The sequence below is a fragment of the Diabrotica virgifera genome, chromosome 8, assembly GCF_917563875.1.
Source record: "Diabrotica virgifera virgifera chromosome 8, PGI_DIABVI_V3a".
In the NCBI taxonomy this organism is placed as follows: Eukaryota; Metazoa; Arthropoda; class Insecta; order Coleoptera; family Chrysomelidae; genus Diabrotica; species Diabrotica virgifera.
This window is the reverse complement of record NC_065450.1, coordinates 169,980,854-169,999,324: the sequence shown is the minus strand read 5'-3', so window position 1 is coordinate 169,999,324 and position 18,471 is coordinate 169,980,854. Positions and strand designations below refer to the sequence as shown.

The 18,471-nt window shown below is 33.0% G+C and overlaps 2 protein-coding genes across 2 annotated transcripts in view; one reads left to right on the top strand and one right to left on the bottom strand.

Annotated features, from left to right (window-relative positions):
* Positions 1-521, bottom strand: part of LOC126889884 (glutaryl-CoA dehydrogenase, mitochondrial) — a 29,975-nt gene extending 29,454 nt beyond the window's left edge. The window contains exon 1 of the mRNA XM_050658592.1: positions 173-521. Within this exon, the coding sequence (XP_050514549.1) occupies positions 173-242 (70 nt within the window). The 5' untranslated portion in view covers positions 243-521. The remainder of the gene's footprint in view (positions 1-172) is intronic.
* Positions 522-11,572: 11,051 nt separating this feature from the next.
* On the top strand, positions 11,573-12,446 carry LOC126889886 (integrator complex subunit 7-like). The gene is made up of 3 exons (XM_050658595.1): positions 11,573-11,848; positions 11,907-12,036; positions 12,260-12,446. The coding sequence occupies exons 1-3, from the start codon at positions 11,758-11,760 to the stop codon at positions 12,429-12,431; spliced, it is 393 nt and encodes a 130-aa protein (XP_050514552.1). The 5' UTR covers positions 11,573-11,757; the 3' UTR covers positions 12,432-12,446.
* Positions 12,447-18,471: the final 6,025 nt, after the last annotated feature.

The window sequence follows — 18,471 nt, the reverse complement described above, 5'->3', positions numbered from 1 at the left end:
TTCTAGTATAAAAACTTTTAACTTAATTTTTCTCAATAACTTGCAAATGTCACATAGACCCTTCATGCACTTGTGTCTTCATATAACAACTAGACAATCCTACTCCTACACTCCTACACCCATTAAGGGATGTTTCATTGGTAAAATCTATTGTTTACTTTAAAAAGGATACTTTTATTTGCATTTTTTACTGCAATTTCGGCACCGACTTTGCTTAACTTTGCTAGTGTATTTAAAGACATGTTATTACTAAAAATTAACAGCTGCTAGAAAATCAGAAAAGTACTTTACTCTGGGACTCTGGGTATTGTAGAAAAATAAAGCACTTGTAATATTATTGTCGTCACTAATTAATTGTTATCTGTGTACTATCATAACATGTCTTATTTATAGAATATCGCTGAGCGGATTGTTTACTGATTTCTTAATAATTCTTTTATCAAAAAAATAAAACATAAATAATGTAAAACTATTTTATAAAATCTAATCTAACCTAATATTTTTAAAAAGTGACAACCTAACATTTATCACAGAACAATTTTTTTTATTCTGTGACCATGATGTATTTTAAGGAGGTGTGATGGGCGGAGGGGCTTGTTATTTTGGGGGTTTAGAAAATATACAGAATATAATAATTTGGAAAAGTATATTCGGGCAGGCCCGAATATACTATATGTATATAATATGAGTAGAATATACTATATATATATAATATGAATATACTATATATATATAATATATTCGGCAGGCTATATATATATATAGAATATATATATAGAATATACTATATATATATATATATAGAATATATATATATATATATATATATAGGCTATATATATATAGAATATACTATATATATATAATATGAATATACTATATATATATAATATATATATATATATATAATATATATATATAGTATATTCGGCAGGCCCGAATATACTATATATATATAATATGAGTAGATGATATATCATCTACTCATGATACTATAAATAAATGTTATTTATAGTATCATGCTCATGCATCTACTAGTCCTCAGTCATAAGAGATTTTGACCTCTAAAAATCGTAGGAACAAGCCGAATTTTGCTGAAAATGTCAATTTTGCAAGGTGCAAAAAGTTTTACCAACCCTATCTACGGGTTTCCAATGTTTCCAATTAAAAGACCGGGGACGGAAAACATCGATTTACCAATAATCTGTACGCCGTAGAGAAAAAATGTTACAATCAAAAAATGTAGCTTGAACAGATTGCTGCGATTAATCGTTGCGTCGACGATAACATCGCAATGCGAAATTTTCGCGAGACGAACGGCCACGGCGATTAACGAGAACCAACACATCGGTGCTTCGATATCTCGCAGCGATAACGTTAGTACTGCGTTATACAGTCGAACAATAGCCTTCGTGCCAAGCAAAAATATTCCTATAACCGGGATATTCTAATACCCGATCATTGATGGCTTATAGAAATAAGTGTACCTACTGAATAGACCTATATAATAAAAGTACATACTATGTATGTACCTACATTTACATTATATTTATATGGTTTTAGGTCCTTTTATGTCAATGATACAGCAGTGTACCTTATTTTATTAAAAAACCAAATTACATTTTCTGTGCATAAATCCATTAATATAAGCATGAAATGTGTGTAAAAACATGTATATATTTATGCATTATTTATTTATTTAAAATGCATACACCAAAATTACTTCTCATTTTTTTTTTGAAAAATCTTCAAGTTGTACAAATTAGAAAAAATTACATTGAATTGGCCCTCCAGAAATCTTATAATATTACAAACGGTTAGGACTGACCAAATTGGATGGAATATCCACAAAATCGAAAAAATCTTCATCTTTTGCCTCATCTTTCGCTTTAATATTGAGTTGGGTGGTTTCATTGTTTTGTTCTAAATCCTCATGCAGTATCTTCGAAAACGGATAAATTATCGTCAAAAGAAACAACTCTTAAAAACATTCGTCCTTTATTTTCTCGAATTCTGTGTTTTGATGAATTGGCACATTGGCTGTCAAAAAACGGATTGTTAAAATATTCAAACTCGTGTCGGGTTTATCGGGTTATCAATAAAAGAGAACATTTCTATTCTTGTCTGCCATTGTATTGTCGAAGTCAATAAACCATTAACCAATAAAATTTATAACTGCAACGAGTAGCCCAAGTAATGAAGCTTAAAATAGGATAAAACCTCGCAATTTTGACAGAATGGATCGATTTGCTTGAAAATTTAAGAATAAGTAGTGGATAGTCCAAGGATCAAAATCTATATCATGCCGAAAGGCGCTTTTACCATGGGGGTGGTTGCCACCCCATCTCGGGGTGGAAATTTGTTCTTATATTTTAATCGCAAAAGTTGGTAAAGACGTTCATTCTAAGTAAAAAATGTTCGATACATTTTTTTGATAAAATTGATAGTTTTCCATTTATTCGCTATCGAAAGTATTAGTTTTATATCGAAAAAGTCAATGTTTTTAATAAGTTTTCTGCTAATAACTCCAAAAGTTTTTGTTTTATCAAAACAACTTTACTTAACAAAAATGTACCTTTTGAAAAAATAAACAAAACCGTTTTTTAATTTTCTTTAAGACTAATATAGTAATCGAGCTATACATACTTTATTATATCATGGCTCTTCTTCGTCAAGTGCTAAATATTGTAGTTTCAAATCAAAAGACGGGAAAACTATGCATTTTTCGAGAACAACTTGTTCAAACTACTTTAAAGTACTTAAAAATATCTATCTCCAGAAATAAAAACAGTCTCTAGCTTAAAAATTTAGTGACTTATAATGAAAAGAATGTCAGTCCCTATTTTTCTCAGCGAAAAAGTGATCGCAAGCAACCCCCTAATCACCACCCTAAGTAAAATTAGTCATTGACCTTATTGGTCTTTATTATTTATATATTATTAATAGGTTCTAGACATTTGACTGGCTTAGAATGACTAGTTTTAAAAAAAACTGGAGTGAAAAGTGAATGACGAATTTTTGTTGTTTGGAAAAAATGGCCTTTTCTTCAGAATATCAAGATTAGCATCAGAGATACGAAAAAATGTTTAAATATGAAATTGTAGCTTATTTAATTCCCAAGAATATGGTTTTCAAGAATTTTTTCTACGGTAGAAATTGAGTGAGCTGTTAACAATTAAAACTTGTAATAACATGCAAAAACCACCTTTACCAACCCTTTCAAAGTCACCTCTTTTTGCTACTGAGGATTTTCAAAAGATTTAATATTAATAGTCTTATAGATCTTATAAAAACCCATCAAATAATTTTTAACAAACTTTCTAAGATAAAAAGTAAAAAAGTTACGGTTAAAAAATGAATATATTTTTTTGAAAGAAAAAGGAAAAATCCAATTGGAAGCATAATAATGTAAGTTAGCGGTGTTTTTAGTCATTGGCCTTACTCATTCTTATTTATTTATGTACTATTAATAGAATATAGAAGTGTGGCTGGCTTAGAATGATTAGTTTAAAAAAAAACTGGAGTTAAAAGCGAATACCGAATTTTTGTAGTTTGGTAAAAAATGCCATTTTCTTCAGAATAGAAAGATTAGCATCAGAGATAGGACAAAATGTTTTAATATAAAATTGTAGGTTATCTAATTCCCAAGAACTTGGTTTGAAAAAATTTTTTCTATGGCAAAAATTGAGTGAATCATAAATGAGTAAGTATATCGAAAACATTGTTTTTTTCTATACAAAACTAACACTTTCGATAGCAAATAAATCGAAAACTATTAATTTTATCAAAAAAAGTATAGAACATTTTTTGCTTAGAATGAATGATTTTATCAACTTTTGTGGTCAAAATATAATAAAAAAAGAACGTGTGTGTACTTTGTACGCACGTAAGAAGTTATACTTCTACTACATATTATGTGATTTTTAAGACAATACCAAAAATTTAAAAAAATAAAAGAATAAAACGCACACAAACACATTGAAAAATGCCACAAAGAAAAAATTATTTCTGAATTGTTGGCAAAAATTTTAAATACGCATTTTCTGAAAAAAAAATATATAACAAATATACTTACAATCATATAATGCATAAAAAAATAAAAAAAAATAAAAACTTGCATCGGGAATCGAACCCGTGAATTTCGGGGCGCTTTGATTCGTAATCGAAGCCTAGACTCACTCGTCCAATTCCACATTATTTGTCATGTGGAAAAATAGCGTAACTGAACGTTTTACTGTTTGACAGTTGTTTTGAATATAATTAAATTATGTAGTTTAAACGTTGTAGAAGAAAATATTAAAATATAACAAAACAGTAAGAAAACAATATATTAGATGAAGATTGGTAGAACTTTTGTTGATAATCAAATTAAGTATGTAAATTAAAGCATTACATACCCACTAGATAAATAAATCTACGCCAAAAAATCATAATTTAAAAATAAAAATCGGACCTAATTTGGGATTTCTCTCTAAAATCCCCATTCTTGAGAAAATAAATGTATGTATTCCAACCTAATCCAAATGTATAATTACAATATGATTATAATAAAAACTTCTTACCAAATTAGAATGAGTTTTCCTTGTCCAAAATAGTCCAAAAGTCCAAAAATATAGGTATATGAAAACTATTTAAAAAGGCAGTATAACTATTAACTAACTTTGTTTCTTTTCCCACAAATTTCAAAACGCAACAACCATAAAATAATCAAACTACGTACAGCTGTGCCACAGCCGCCATATTGAATAATTTTTGACAAGTCATTTGAACATCCAATCAGAACAAAGTTATAATGCGCATGCGCCGGGATCATAGGTTTTAACATATAAAAATTCACCCTCATATCGCCGGTAAAGAAGTATAACTTCAAAAATTTCCACCCCTGAGATGAGGTGGCAACAGGGGCGTCATTTGGGCCTCCAGGGGGGCATTTGCCCCCCCTGGCCCTGAAAATTACAAAAAATACATCAATATTGATCATAACATCATATATAATGTATTGTATATATAGTGCTTGCCCCCCAAACAAAATTTCAAATGACGCCCCTGGGTGGCAACCACCCCCATGGTAAAAGCGCCTTTCGGCATCATATAGATTTTGATCGTTGGACTATCCACTACTTATTCTCAAATTTTCAAGCAAATCGATCCATTCTGTAAAAATTGCGAGGTGAAAAGCTTCGGTTCCTGGCCTAGAGTTAGGTCGCAATAGAAATTTTTATAAGTTTTGCGAGACAAGTAAAAGTAGGTATTTTATGGCCTGTTGTATTTCGTAAAAGGATCCAACTGGTGCGTAATAAACTATTTATTATCTGAAAAATATAATAACCCAGACATAATTTTAATGTTTTTGGAAAATATGAATAAAAAGTTGTTCGTCCACTTGAATAATATTCGATTAACCGATATTAATTAATTAAAACATATTCCTATAAGCGGATAAATTTATTAAGGAGTAAATAGAAACGTTTCGGGACCTCAAATTTCTATTCCTTAAACCGGGATATGCCTATAACCGGTACTCTAATAAGCGGGTTCGACTGTATTTTGTTGTCGCAGCCGGCTGCGTTTTCTGTCGTCGTCGTTGCGATTTTACAATGGTTCCAACAATGAAAATAATATAATTGGTTAAAATTATCCAACTCTTTATTATTTGGCACACCAGGATAATAAAAACATCAGAAATAACGATAAATTATGGAATGAAATAGGTCAAGAGATAAAAGAATCTCGTATTTCACCAAGTATTTTAATTTAGAGTTTTTATTCACTTCAATTATTTTATTATTATTTATTATGCTAAAGCAACTAGTAAGATCAACTCTGAAGAACCCATTCCAGACTTGCTGTAGTCGTCAGTTCAATGTGATCAATAATTAGACAAAACATGTCGTCGTTACAGCGATTATCGCAGCAGTGTGTTCATGACATGAAAAAACGCTGTCGCTTATATTGCGAGATAAATCGTGTCGTCGACGCACCGATTAAATCGCAGCAATCTGTTTATTGCTTTAGTTGTAATGAGTAGGTAGAAGACAAAGTCTTTAATATATTTACTTTTGATTGAGACTTACTGAATGACCAAGCCAAAAAAATTTAAAAAAAAAAAGACAAAAATGAGGTCTATTCCTTTGTTGTCTAGTATGTATATCACTTGAGTGTAGGCTACAGCTACACTGACTAGTGTCAAACGAAAATCTTGGATGTGACACACTAAACAAAGGAACGCTCTAGTGTAGTTAACGTTTGAGTTACATTGTAACAATTCAGGTTAATTCTCTATAAATCGGAGTGCAGAATCTTTGGTAACTATCTGTTGCCTGGGCTTTTTACAAATTTATCAACACACAGAGGCCGATAAATATAGCGGACATGGAAGATCCTACGTCGTAGGCTGTATATTGTACAATACACTCATCACCTGTCCGCTTATCTATATATAAATTCCAACAGAATTCTGCTTCCTTATAGTACTCAAAATGAGTAAAATGAAATAAGGAAAGACACAGCTTTAGATTAAATTCGATCCTGGAAAACCGCCATCGGCTGACCCTGGTTTCTGCTTTTCAGCATCTTCAGAGACTCCTGTGGTGTATCCCGAAGCGAACTGAATCCAAGCTATCGAAGTATATGCATATAAATAAACTATTAAATGCGTACGGATGCGTTAGCCACATCTATCTGGACACAAAGAGAATTCGGAGTAAGGGAAAGTGGGGGCATCGTGCGCGGCGGGTAATCATGCGCTGCGTTGTATTTCAAATTCCGCGGAAGATTTTTTGAACTCAACCGGTCCCACACCTTTGATTACTTTGAATACTCTGATTACTTCGTTACTTCATACCAATCGTATTAGAGCGAGTAACGACTATTGTATCTACTTTGATTACTTTGATTACTCTGATTACTTCGTACCAATCGTAACAGAGCAAGTAAGGACTATTGTATCTACTTTGATTACTTTGATTATTCTGATTACTTCGAACTTCGTGAAGGTCGTTATAATTAAGTATATCGGAATACCTATACAAAATGCCTACCTACTGAGAAATACGATTCTCGATATGATTACCGGTACTCGAATACAAAATAATCATAGAAATCAAATCATTTTTATCCCTTAAACAGGTCGGTGAAGGTCGTTGTTATACCGTAATACCTATACAAAATACCTACCTACTGAGAAATACGATTCACGATATGATTACCGGTACTCAAATACAAAAGTAACCATAAGGCCGCGTCTCACCATCAAATAATTTGATCAAACAGTTTGAGCAAACTCCGGAAGTACGTCAAAGTGACGTCACAATTGCAGTTTTTTTGAAATTCTAAAGATATGTGCTCTCACTATCAGTCTAGTTTGATGAAATTTTTTGTATTGAGTTGTGTAACTTGTTTGTACTTTATTTAAAATTAAAATTTTTCATTATTATCCACAATGAACACTCAGGATGTGACGTCACTAACTGTCACTTTCAGTTTGCTCAAACCACTTTGATCAAAGTATTTGATGGTGGGACGCGGCCTATAGTAATCAAAGTAACGAATACTGTAAAAATGATTACTTTATACAAAATACCTACCTACTGAGAAATACGATTTTCGATATAATTACAGTGGCGCACCCAGAATTTTCCTCTAGGGGGGTTGGCTTGGGCTGGGTTCGGACAACTAATCGCTGACAAAAAATCCTCACAAATTATCCCTGGACAAAAAATCCCCAGACAAAAAATCCAGGACAAATAATCCTCGGGCAAAACATCACCACAAAAAAATCTCGGACAAATAATCCCCACAAATTTTTTTCGACAAAATATTCCCACAAAAAATCCCCATGAAATATTTGCTACCGAATAGTTCTCTAAAAGTTTTCCCGTGAACGCAATCGACTCAAATGTTTTTCAGCCTCGGTGCATAAGAGTTATAGCAATGGCCATGAAACCGCTTTTCGGCACGACAATAATGATTAAAAGTAATTTAAGTAATTAAGATTAAGCATGAATTATTGTAATTTCGATTACCAAATTTAGAATTCCAATTACATGCCGAAAACTTCAAATTTTACATGACAAACGAGTGTGAGTTTTTTCAAAAATCGTGGAAGATATGGGGAATGAGCTGAAGCTGTGTGAATCATGTTTTAATTATTCGCTTAATCTTTTGCTCACTTGAATAACTAAATTCAAAACATTACCTATTATCTGTGTGCATCCATGAACAATTTTTGCGTTATTAAGAATGTTTAGCTTTAGTAAACTTTAGTTTACTATTAGACAAATGCTTGAAAGGAATGGGAGTATACTCAAGACGTGCATCAGATCTTTATAGATTTCAAACAGGCGTATGATTCAATTAATTATCCTACACTATGTACACTATGGTCACTATGGAATACAATGGTCGAGCTGGGCGTAGCCAAGAAACTAACTGCGGTAACGCAAATGTCTATAAGTAACTTCTTTGCACAAGTTAGAAGAGGTGGGGAAATATCAAATGCTTTCTGCGTAAATTCTGGACTGAGACAGGGAGATCCGTTGTCCCCATTGTTGTTTAACCTAGCCTTAAATATGCCATGCGAAAAATTTATCCAAAAATCAAACCAGACATAGCTGCTCGGGGAGAGGCCAGGTGGGAGAAAGTCTGTAGGACGGCCTATAAAAAGGTGGAAAGATGCAGTCAAGAAGATCTGGAGAAAATGCGAGTGAGACAATGGGAAATAGTGGCACAGGACCGACACATGGAAGGCAATATAGTAAACAACTCGCAAGGGTACTCGAAGAGTTATAACGCCATTGATGATGATAATAACTAAATATTTTTGGCGTTAAATTTGCAAAAAGTAACAGGTTTTTGTGCATTACAATCAAGATTATCGTTTTCAGGACCAGCAGTTTTCATCACGAATAGGCAATGTTTTGAACATAGTTATTAAAAGCAGAGTGAGTAAAAGATTTAAGCGAATAATTACAACATGGTTCCCACAGTCTTAGCGCATTCCCCATATCTTCCACGATTTTTGAAAAAAACTCACACTCATTTGTTATGCAAAATTTGAAGTTTTCGGCATGGAATTGAAATTCGAAATTTAGTAATCGAAATTACAATTCATGCTTAATCTTAATTGCTAATCATTATTTTCGTGCCGAAAAGCGGTTTCATGGCGATTGCTATAGCTCTCATGCACTGAGGCTGAAAATCATTTGAGTCGATTGCATTAACGGGAAAATTTTTAGAGAACTATTCGGCAGCATATTTCTTGGGGATTTTTGTCCGGGATTTTTTTGTGGGGATCTTTTGTCCAAAAAAATTTGTGGGGATTATTTGTCCGGGGATTTTTTGTAATTTTTTGTCCAGGGATAATTTGTGGAGATTTTTCGTCCGGAATTATTTGTCCGGGGATTATTTGTCCTAGCTTCGCTTGGGCACCGAAGTTTTTTTGTATTGTTTCTGAATGACAAGTTACATTTTTCTACTATTCTGTATATTTTTTTTATGCCCTGGGAGGGGTTTTAACCCCCAAAACCCCTCCCTGGGTGCGCCACTGATAATTACCGGTACTCAAATAGAAAAGTAACAAAAGTAATCATAGAAATCAAAGTAATGAATACTGTAAATGATTACTTTATACAAAAGTAACGATTTGTAACGAATACTCGAAAGTAACTATAATGTGCTATAATCAACATCACGAATATTCAGTTCGTTTCGGGAAATACCACAGGCGGCTCTGAAAACGCTGAAAAGCAGAACCATGGTCATCCGATTGTGGTGGTCAAAATAGAATTTAATGTAAGCTGTCTTACCTTAATTCATGTTAAATTTATCAAAGCTGTTAAATAAATAAACGGGGCGCGATTTTTGCTATTTTATAATTATAATTAAAATATATTAATATATATAGATATATTAAGATAATTAAAATGTATTACTTCCATTGACGGTCACTATTGAATTTCCATTGTGAGAGCCTAATCTTTAAAATCTATAATATTGAATTTCTATTCTTAGTCCTGTCGCCAGGGGGGGTACAACGGCCTCGTTAATTCAGATGGACTTACTCAAGTTTTTTTTATGTAAAAAATGAATAACCATTTTCAATTTGATAACAATAACCACAAATGAATAACCAGAGAAGGTTCCCATTGTTTTCATTCTGGTGGGATATGTTATATGCCATTAGAGTGAAAACTTAGTCTTTTTTTTTATGTATTTTGACCCGTAGAACACGAATTTTTTGGGTAACAGTTGATCCGGATGTCGATAAGATTGTTATAGACCAAGAACTTGAGGAATCAAATAACAGCGATTTTTGGCAAAACAAAACAATATTTTGTATTTTTTGGGCCATTTTAAGTAAAAAATATTTCTACAAGTTTTTTCGTAGGATGCACAGTTTTTGAGATAAACGCGGTTGAACTTTAAAAAAATCGAAAAATTGCAATTTTTGAACCCGAATAACTTTTGATTAAAAAATAAAATAGCAAGTCTGCTTACCGCATTTGAAAGTTTAAGTCAAATTATATCGGTTTTGATTATTTGCATTGGTAAAAATTTGTTTTTTTATTGTTTAACAAAGCTATAAACACGTAGGGTTTCCCGTGCTTTTACATGCGTTTTAACGCATGTAACGTAGAAATAGACTTGATTGCACTAGTACCTATTCTACCTACTCGTTCGATTTTAAATGAGAAATCATAGAAACATCACTCACGCACTAGTTGTTTGTAGCTTTGTTTAACAATAACACAATAAATTTTTAGCAATGCAAATAATCAAAACCGACATAATTTGACTTGAACTTTCAAAGGCGCTAAGCAGAATTGCTATTTTATTTTTTAATCAAAAGTTATTCGGGTTTAAAAATTGCAGTTTTTCGATTTTTTGAAAGTTCAACCGCGTTTATCTCGAAAACTGTGCATCCTACTAAAAAACTTGTACAAATATTTTTTGCTTAAAATGACCCAAAAAATACAAAATATTGTTTTGTTTTGCCAAAAATCGCTGTTATTTGATTCCTCAAGTTCTTGGTCTATAACAATCTTATCGACATCCGGATCAACTGTTACCCAAAAAATTCGTGTTCTACGGGTCAAAATACATAAAAAAAACTTGGGTAAGTCCATCTGAATTAACGAGGCCGTTGTACCCCCCCTGGCGACAGGACTATCTAAGTTGTAGGAATTTTAAAAATAAGTATAAATAAATTACAATAAGAATAAATAAGAATAAATTATAAACAATCTTAAAATCTTTAAAACTGCTTCTTTAGGATTGCACAAATACTTCTTTTGAAATTACAGAAGCACAGAAGCAAAGAATAGAAGTAAATTACAAATTTCAATTTGTTCCCAGCAAGGGAACACAACAATTGGTTCCCAACAGAGCGGAATTAAATTATAGTAACAGTTCTAAAAGAACCTAAAAATAACAGAATTAGCAATTAGTAAATAATTTAATCAAAAATCTACAATATTCGTGTAAAAAAATAAGTAATTTTGGTCTATTTATTTAAGCCCTACAAAAAATTGTTTCGATTTGTCCGCTAATGAAACATCGAGTTGGATCGAGAAACAGTTTTGAAGTTTATGTGCTGCTAAGTTCACACTTGTTTCGGCAGAATAAGGAAGATGCCAAAATATTAAACCCAAATAACAAGGAGTTGTTATTTCTCTATGATTAAACCTATGCAAACACTTTGTGATAATTATATGTATTTCCATTTTTAATTAAACCTTTATGTTATAACGAAATAAAATGATCGGAGTGAGAGTAAGTGCTTTTAATGAAAATGGCTTGGGTGAACCTGACCAAGATGCAAATTCTGCATTAACAGAATTAGATAAAGGTTTGTTAAAGTATAGGTATTGTTTGAAATACTCACTGTATCTTAATCTTACTTATAGGGCTTCGGTCAGGAAAAGTAGGCGAACAGTGTGAAGCAATTGTGAGATTTCCAAAATTATTTGAAAAATATCCATTCCCAATATTAATCAATGCTTCTCTCCTTAAATTAGCAGATGTATTTAGAATGGGGTATGTAGTTTACTAAACCATGTTAACACATTCGCTGCCACTGACGCCAGAAGGCGTTTTGTGCTACTAGAGTCGGGCACTGCTGATGCCTTTTGGCGTTCACAACCTGTGGAATTAAATAGGGTTATTTTCATATTATCTCCATATGGAACTGACTGAATATAAGTGCAGCGAAAGTGTTGACTGGTTAGGTATATCTAGTTGACCACTTTTTAATTTGTAGCAATAATTTTCTTCGTTTATGTGTGTTACGAGTATGCCAGCAAAGTGAAAAGCATTTAGACAAAATCTCGAATGTTGATGAGTTTGTACGAAGAATATACAGTGTCTCTCTCTCGTTCCATCCCTCCTTGTGGAGTATTGGGCGCTTATGCGTTTCTTGGCCAAAAGTGTAAGATTGCTGTCTGGCCGGGACAGCGCATCTTCTTTTGTTTTTATTCTCTGGATAAATTGTGAACTAATTCCCTCCACTCTCTTCTATCTTTTGCTCTCTTTTTGACTTCGCCCCATCTTAGTCCAATTTTTTCGTGTTCTCTCGTTGTTGTTCTTTTCCAGCTGTCGTCTGGTCTGCCCCTCTTTCTTTTCCCCTCTGGTTGGTATTCAAGTGCTTGTCTTGCTATGCTGCTTTGGTCTTTCCTTAAAGTGTGGCCGATCCATTTCCATTTTTTTTCCTTGACTGTAGTAGATACGTTAGTTTGCTTTGTCCTTTCCCATAGTTCTGTATTAGTTATTTTATTTGGCCAGTATATTTTCAGGATTTTTCTTAGAGATTTGTTTACAAATGTTTGTAGTTTTTTAGTTGTAGTTTCGTCCTGTTTCCATGTTTCTGCTCCATAGAGTAGTATACTTTTAATGCAACTGTTAAAGATTTTAATTTTTGTTGTTTCCGATATTTCGTTTGTTTGCCAAATTTTATTTAAAGCGTTGAATGCGTGTTGCGCCTTTGTTATTCTCGTCTGTATATCCTTTTTACACCCTCCGCTCCTTTCCATGACAGATCCCAGATATGTGAACTTGTCTACCTCTTCTACTTCTTTAGCGTTTATCATTATTTTATTATTTGGATGGTTATTATTTTTTAGAAGTTTAGTTTTTTCTGTGTTTATTCGAAGTCCGATCGTGTCGGAGTACTGTGCCAATTTGTCAATTTTTGCTTGCATATGATTTCGGTGTTCAGTTATAAGGCAGATGTCATCTGCAAATTCGAGATCTTCTAACTGTTTGAAAAGGTTCCACCTGATGCCTGTTCGATCGTCGATTACTGTCCTCATTACCCAATCTATCATAATAATAAATAGGGTAGGGGATAGTACACAACCCTGTTTGACTCCACTTTCTATGGATATTTCTTCTGTTACTTCACCTGAATGTTCTAGTTTGGCTTTGTATCCTTCGTAGAAGAGTTTAATAAAGTTTATGATTTTTTGTGGTATCCCATATAATCTAAGGATTTTCCACATCTGTGCCCTATTTACACGGTCAAAGGCCTTTTCGAAGTCGATAAAACTCACATCTATATCTTTATTCCATTCATTTGTTTGTTCCAAGATAATTCTAAGGGTGCAAATGTGATCAATAGTGGAATGGTTGGAACGGAAGCCTGCTTGGTTGTTTCTCAGTTTTTTATCTAGTTCCGGCTTCAATCTTTCCAAAATGATTTTGGTCAGCACTTTGGATGTGGCACTTAGTAGTGTTATTGCACGCCAATTGTTGCATTTGCTCAGGTCTCCTTTTTTGGGTATTTTTATAATCAATCCCTCTTTCCACTCCTTTGGCAATTCTTCGTCCGTCCATATTTTATTCAAAAGTGTATGTAGCATCTCTACTGACTGCTCGGTGTCTGCTTTTATTATGTCAATGGGTATATTGTCGATTCCTGCGGCTTTGCCATTTTTTAGTAGTTTTAGGGTGTTTCCAATTTCTTCCATTGTAATTTCTCCAATATTCACTTCTAGCTCTGGTGATTCTACTTCATCTTCTATGATTTGAGTTATTTCATGCTTAGCATATATCTCTTCGAAGTATTCCTTCCATCTTTGTATTATTTCTTTCTCATTTTTTATCCTATTTCCTTGTTTATCCTTTACTTCTCGTATATTTCGTTGTGCTTTTCCTGTTAAGTTTCGTATGATTGTATATTGTGTTCGTAAGTCGTTTTCTTTCGCTGCTTCTTCTGATATATTTAGCATCTCATTTATATAGTTTCTTTTATCTTTTCTGGCTTGTTTTTTTACTTCTGCGTTTTTTGCCTTGTATTTCCTTTCAAGTGCCCTCTCTTCTTTCGATCCTTCCTTTTGTAGAATTTCTTCTTTAATCTTTTTTCTTTCTTCTATCAGTAGTAGAGTGTCTTTGGTAATCCATTTTTTATTTTGTCTTCTTTTTAATCCGATTGTTTCTTTTGCTGTATTCGTCATCACTTCTTTAAAATATTTCCATGTTTCTTCGACTGACTCTCCAGTTTGTTGTGATACTGTTCGGTTAATTGCCAGTTTCTCACTGAATTTATTTCTTATACATTCTTGTTTTAGGGCATCAACGTTATACTTGTTCCTTCTGCTGATTTTTTGGTTTTTATCTCTGGCTAATTTCATTTTTAGTCTCGCTTTGATTAGCATGTGGTCTGATCCCACATCAGCACCTCTTAAGCTCCTGACATCTTGCAGCCAGCTTCTCCATTTATATTCAATTATTATGTGGTCTATTTGATTCTTGTATCTCCCTCCCGGTGATTTCCATGTTTCCTTATGTATCCGCTTATGTTTAAAGATGCTTCCGCCTATTAAAAGTTCATTTTGCTCACAAAATTCGATTAATCGATTTCCATTGTCGTTTCTCTCTCCGATTCCCTCCTTTCCCATCACATGTTCATGTCCTTTATTATCATTTCCTATTTTTGCATTAAAGTCTCCGATTACTATTTTTATATCTCTTCTATATTTATTATTGATCTTATTAAACGTTGTTTGTAGTTGCTCGTAAAATTCTTCCTTCTCGTTTTCGTCGTTTTTATTTGTGGGAGCATATACATTTATTACTATTATGTTATAATATCTTGCCTTCAGTCTCGCCCAAATAATCCTTTCTGACACTGGTTCCCACTCTACTAGAGCCTTTCTCCCCTTTTGGGTTAGCAGTATTGCCACTCCCTTTTCGTGTTTGTCATTTACATCCGTATTCCCAGAATATATCATTAGCTGTTGGTCACCTACTCGGGTTGATCCACTACCATTCCATCTTGTTTCGCTTAGTCCGACAATGTCTAATTTGTACTTATCAATCTCTTGGCTTACCTGCTCCAATTTGCCGGTTTCGTGTAGGGTTCTTACATTCCATGCACCTATAAATATGTTCTCTCTTATGTCTATTTCATGTTTATCTTTCGTTTTTGCTCTATTTCTATTTTCGTCCTTGCTCAATTCCTTTTTCTGTGCCTTGTCTGTCGTGATTTGTGCTTTTGTTTGTGTATTTTCGTCTTCTGTTAGTTTTTTGGATTTCCCTGGTCTTCTTCTAGCTGGTTGCTGTATTGATTCCATTTGTGTGTTTTTCCATCTATTATTAATTTATTATATTTTATTGTAACACTTTTACCCTTATTGATTTCTTCATTTGCGACTTGTCTTATTTTTTTCTGTGTTTGTAGTTCTTCTTTTGTTATGTCATTATTTATATATACTTTATTGCCTTTTATGTGTTTTAGTTTAGCTTTATTTTGCATGATCTTTTCTTTTTCAAACTTGTTCTGTAGTTTGACCAAACATGTTTTTTCTCCCAGTTTGATAACTTCTTCGATTTGAACATTGATATTCATTTCTTTTTCCATGAAGTTTCCTACAGTTTGTTTCAGTGCATTTCTATCGATTGTATCTATTGGCAAGCCTTGTATTACAACATTATTTACTTTCCTTTCCTTTTCTAGTCTTTGTACACGTATTTTCATATCGTTTAGTTCTTTTTTCATTTCTTCCTTCTCCTTGTGTTTAGTTTGGTTTTCTTGTTTAACTTTCTCCAATTCTGTTTTCAGGTCGTTTAATTCCTCCCAGTACTTTCTCTGTTCATTCTTTATCTCTTTTACTTCCGTTGTTAAATTTTTTGTTTCTGTGGTTAAGTCATGCATCATTTTAATAATTTGATCGAGCTTATTATCTTCGTTACGGGTTTTGTTAGGCGATCTAGACACTTTTTTACTTTTTTGGAACAATTCTTCCTCTTCTTCTCTGTTCCTCTTTCTATGGTCTTCTGATGTGTCGTCGTCCGAATCCACTTTGTATCTATCCATTATTTTTACCGGTGTTAACAAATTCGAAGCCATTTTTTGTGGCGCAGCGTGCATGTATTACTCACTCCCGTTACTTAATAGTCCAATCGGTGTTTTGTCACTGTTCGGTTTGCGAAAAAGTGCCGAGCCCGCCTCAAAAGCGCGGAGGCTCTTCACCTTATCAAACCTAAATAGTTACTGTTATTTATAGTTCGTTAATTTGCATACGATATTTTTGTTCTTTCCCAATAAATATAAGAAATTGTACACATACAGATTATTTTCACTTACTTATATTCACTCCCGTTACTTAATAGTCCAATCGTTATTTTGTAACAGTTTGGTTTGCGAAAAAGTGGCGAGCCCGCCTCGATGGCTCAAAATCAAGTCACCTTATCAGAACTAATTAGTTTCTGGTTTTTATAGTTCTTTAATTTGCAAGCGATATTTTTGTTCTATTCAATAAATGTAGATATAAGAAATTGTACTTACAAATTATTCTGCTTGTTTTCTTGGCTCACTTTCTGCACAATTTCACTTTGTCACTTTATGGTTTCTTTGGCGCTTTAAAAGCTTTTTAATTATAGCCGTAATAATCACAAAACTTGATAAAAGTTACGAGCACTCATAAACACGTCTTACCAATTCAATTAGAGATGGGAAACTGCTTATGCTTCATGGGAACTGATTCATGCTTAATCTTAATTGCTAATCATTATTTTCGTGCCGAAAAGCGGTTTCATGGCGATTGCTATAGCTCTCATGCACTGAGGCTGAAAATCATTTGAGTCGATTGCATTAACGGGAAAATTTTTAGAGAACTATTCGGCAGCATATTTCTTGGGGATTTTTGTCCGGGATTTTTTTGTGGGGATCTTTTGTCCAAAAAAATTTGTGGGGATTATTTGTCCGGGGATTTTTTGTAATTTTTTGTCCAGGGATAATTTGTGGAGATTTTTCGTCCGGAATTATTTGTCCGGGGATTATTTGTCCTAGCTTCGCTTGGGCACCGAAGTTTTTTTGTATTGTTTCTGAATGACAAGTTACATTTTTCTACTATTCTGTATATTTTTTTTATGCCCTGGGAGGGGTTTTAACCCCCAAAACCCCTCCCTGGGTGCGCCACTGATAATTACCGGTACTCAAATAGAAAAGTAACAAAAGTAATCATAGTAATCAAAGTAATGAATACTGTAAATGATTACTTTATACAAAAGTAACGATTTGTAACGAATACTCGAAAGTAACTATAATGTGCTATAATCAACATCACGAATATTCAGTTCGTTTCGGGAAATACCACAGGCGGCTCTGAAAACGCTGAAAAGCAGAACCATGGTCATCCGATTGTGGTGGTCAAAATAGAATTTAATGTAAGCTGTCTTACCTTAATTCATGTTAAATTTATCAAAGCTGTTAAATAAATAAACGGGGCGCGATTTTTGCTATTTTATAATTATAATTAAAATATATTAATATATATAGATATATTAAGATAATTAAAATGTATTACTTCCATTGACGGTCACTATTGAATTTCCATTGTGAGAGCCTAATCTTTAAAATCTATAATATTGAATTTCTATTCTTAGTCCTGTCGCCAGGGGGGGTACAACGGCCTCGTTAATTCAGATGGACTTACTCAAGTTTTTTTTATGTAAAAAATGAATAACCATTTTCAATTTGATAACAATAACCACAAATGAATAACCAGAGAAGGTTCCCATTGTTTTCATTCTGGTGGGATATGTTATATGCCATTAGAGTGAAAACTTAGTCTTTTTTTTATGTATTTTGACCCGTAGAACACGAATTTTTTGGGTAACAGTTGATCCGGATGTCGATAAGATTGTTATAGACCAAGAACTTGAGGAATCAAATAACAGCGATTTTTGGCAAAACAAAACAATATTTTGTATTTTTTGGGCCATTTTAAGTAAAAAATATTTCTACAAGTTTTTTCGTAGGATGCACAGTTTTTGAGATAAACGCGGTTGAACTTTAAAAAAATCGAAAAATTGCAATTTTTGAACCCGAATAACTTTTGATTAAAAAATAAAATAGCAAGTCTGCTTACCGCATTTGAAAGTTTAAGTCAAATTATATCGGTTTTGATTATTTGCATTGGTAAAAATTTGTTTTTTTATTGTTTAACAAAGCTATAAACACGTAGGGTTTCC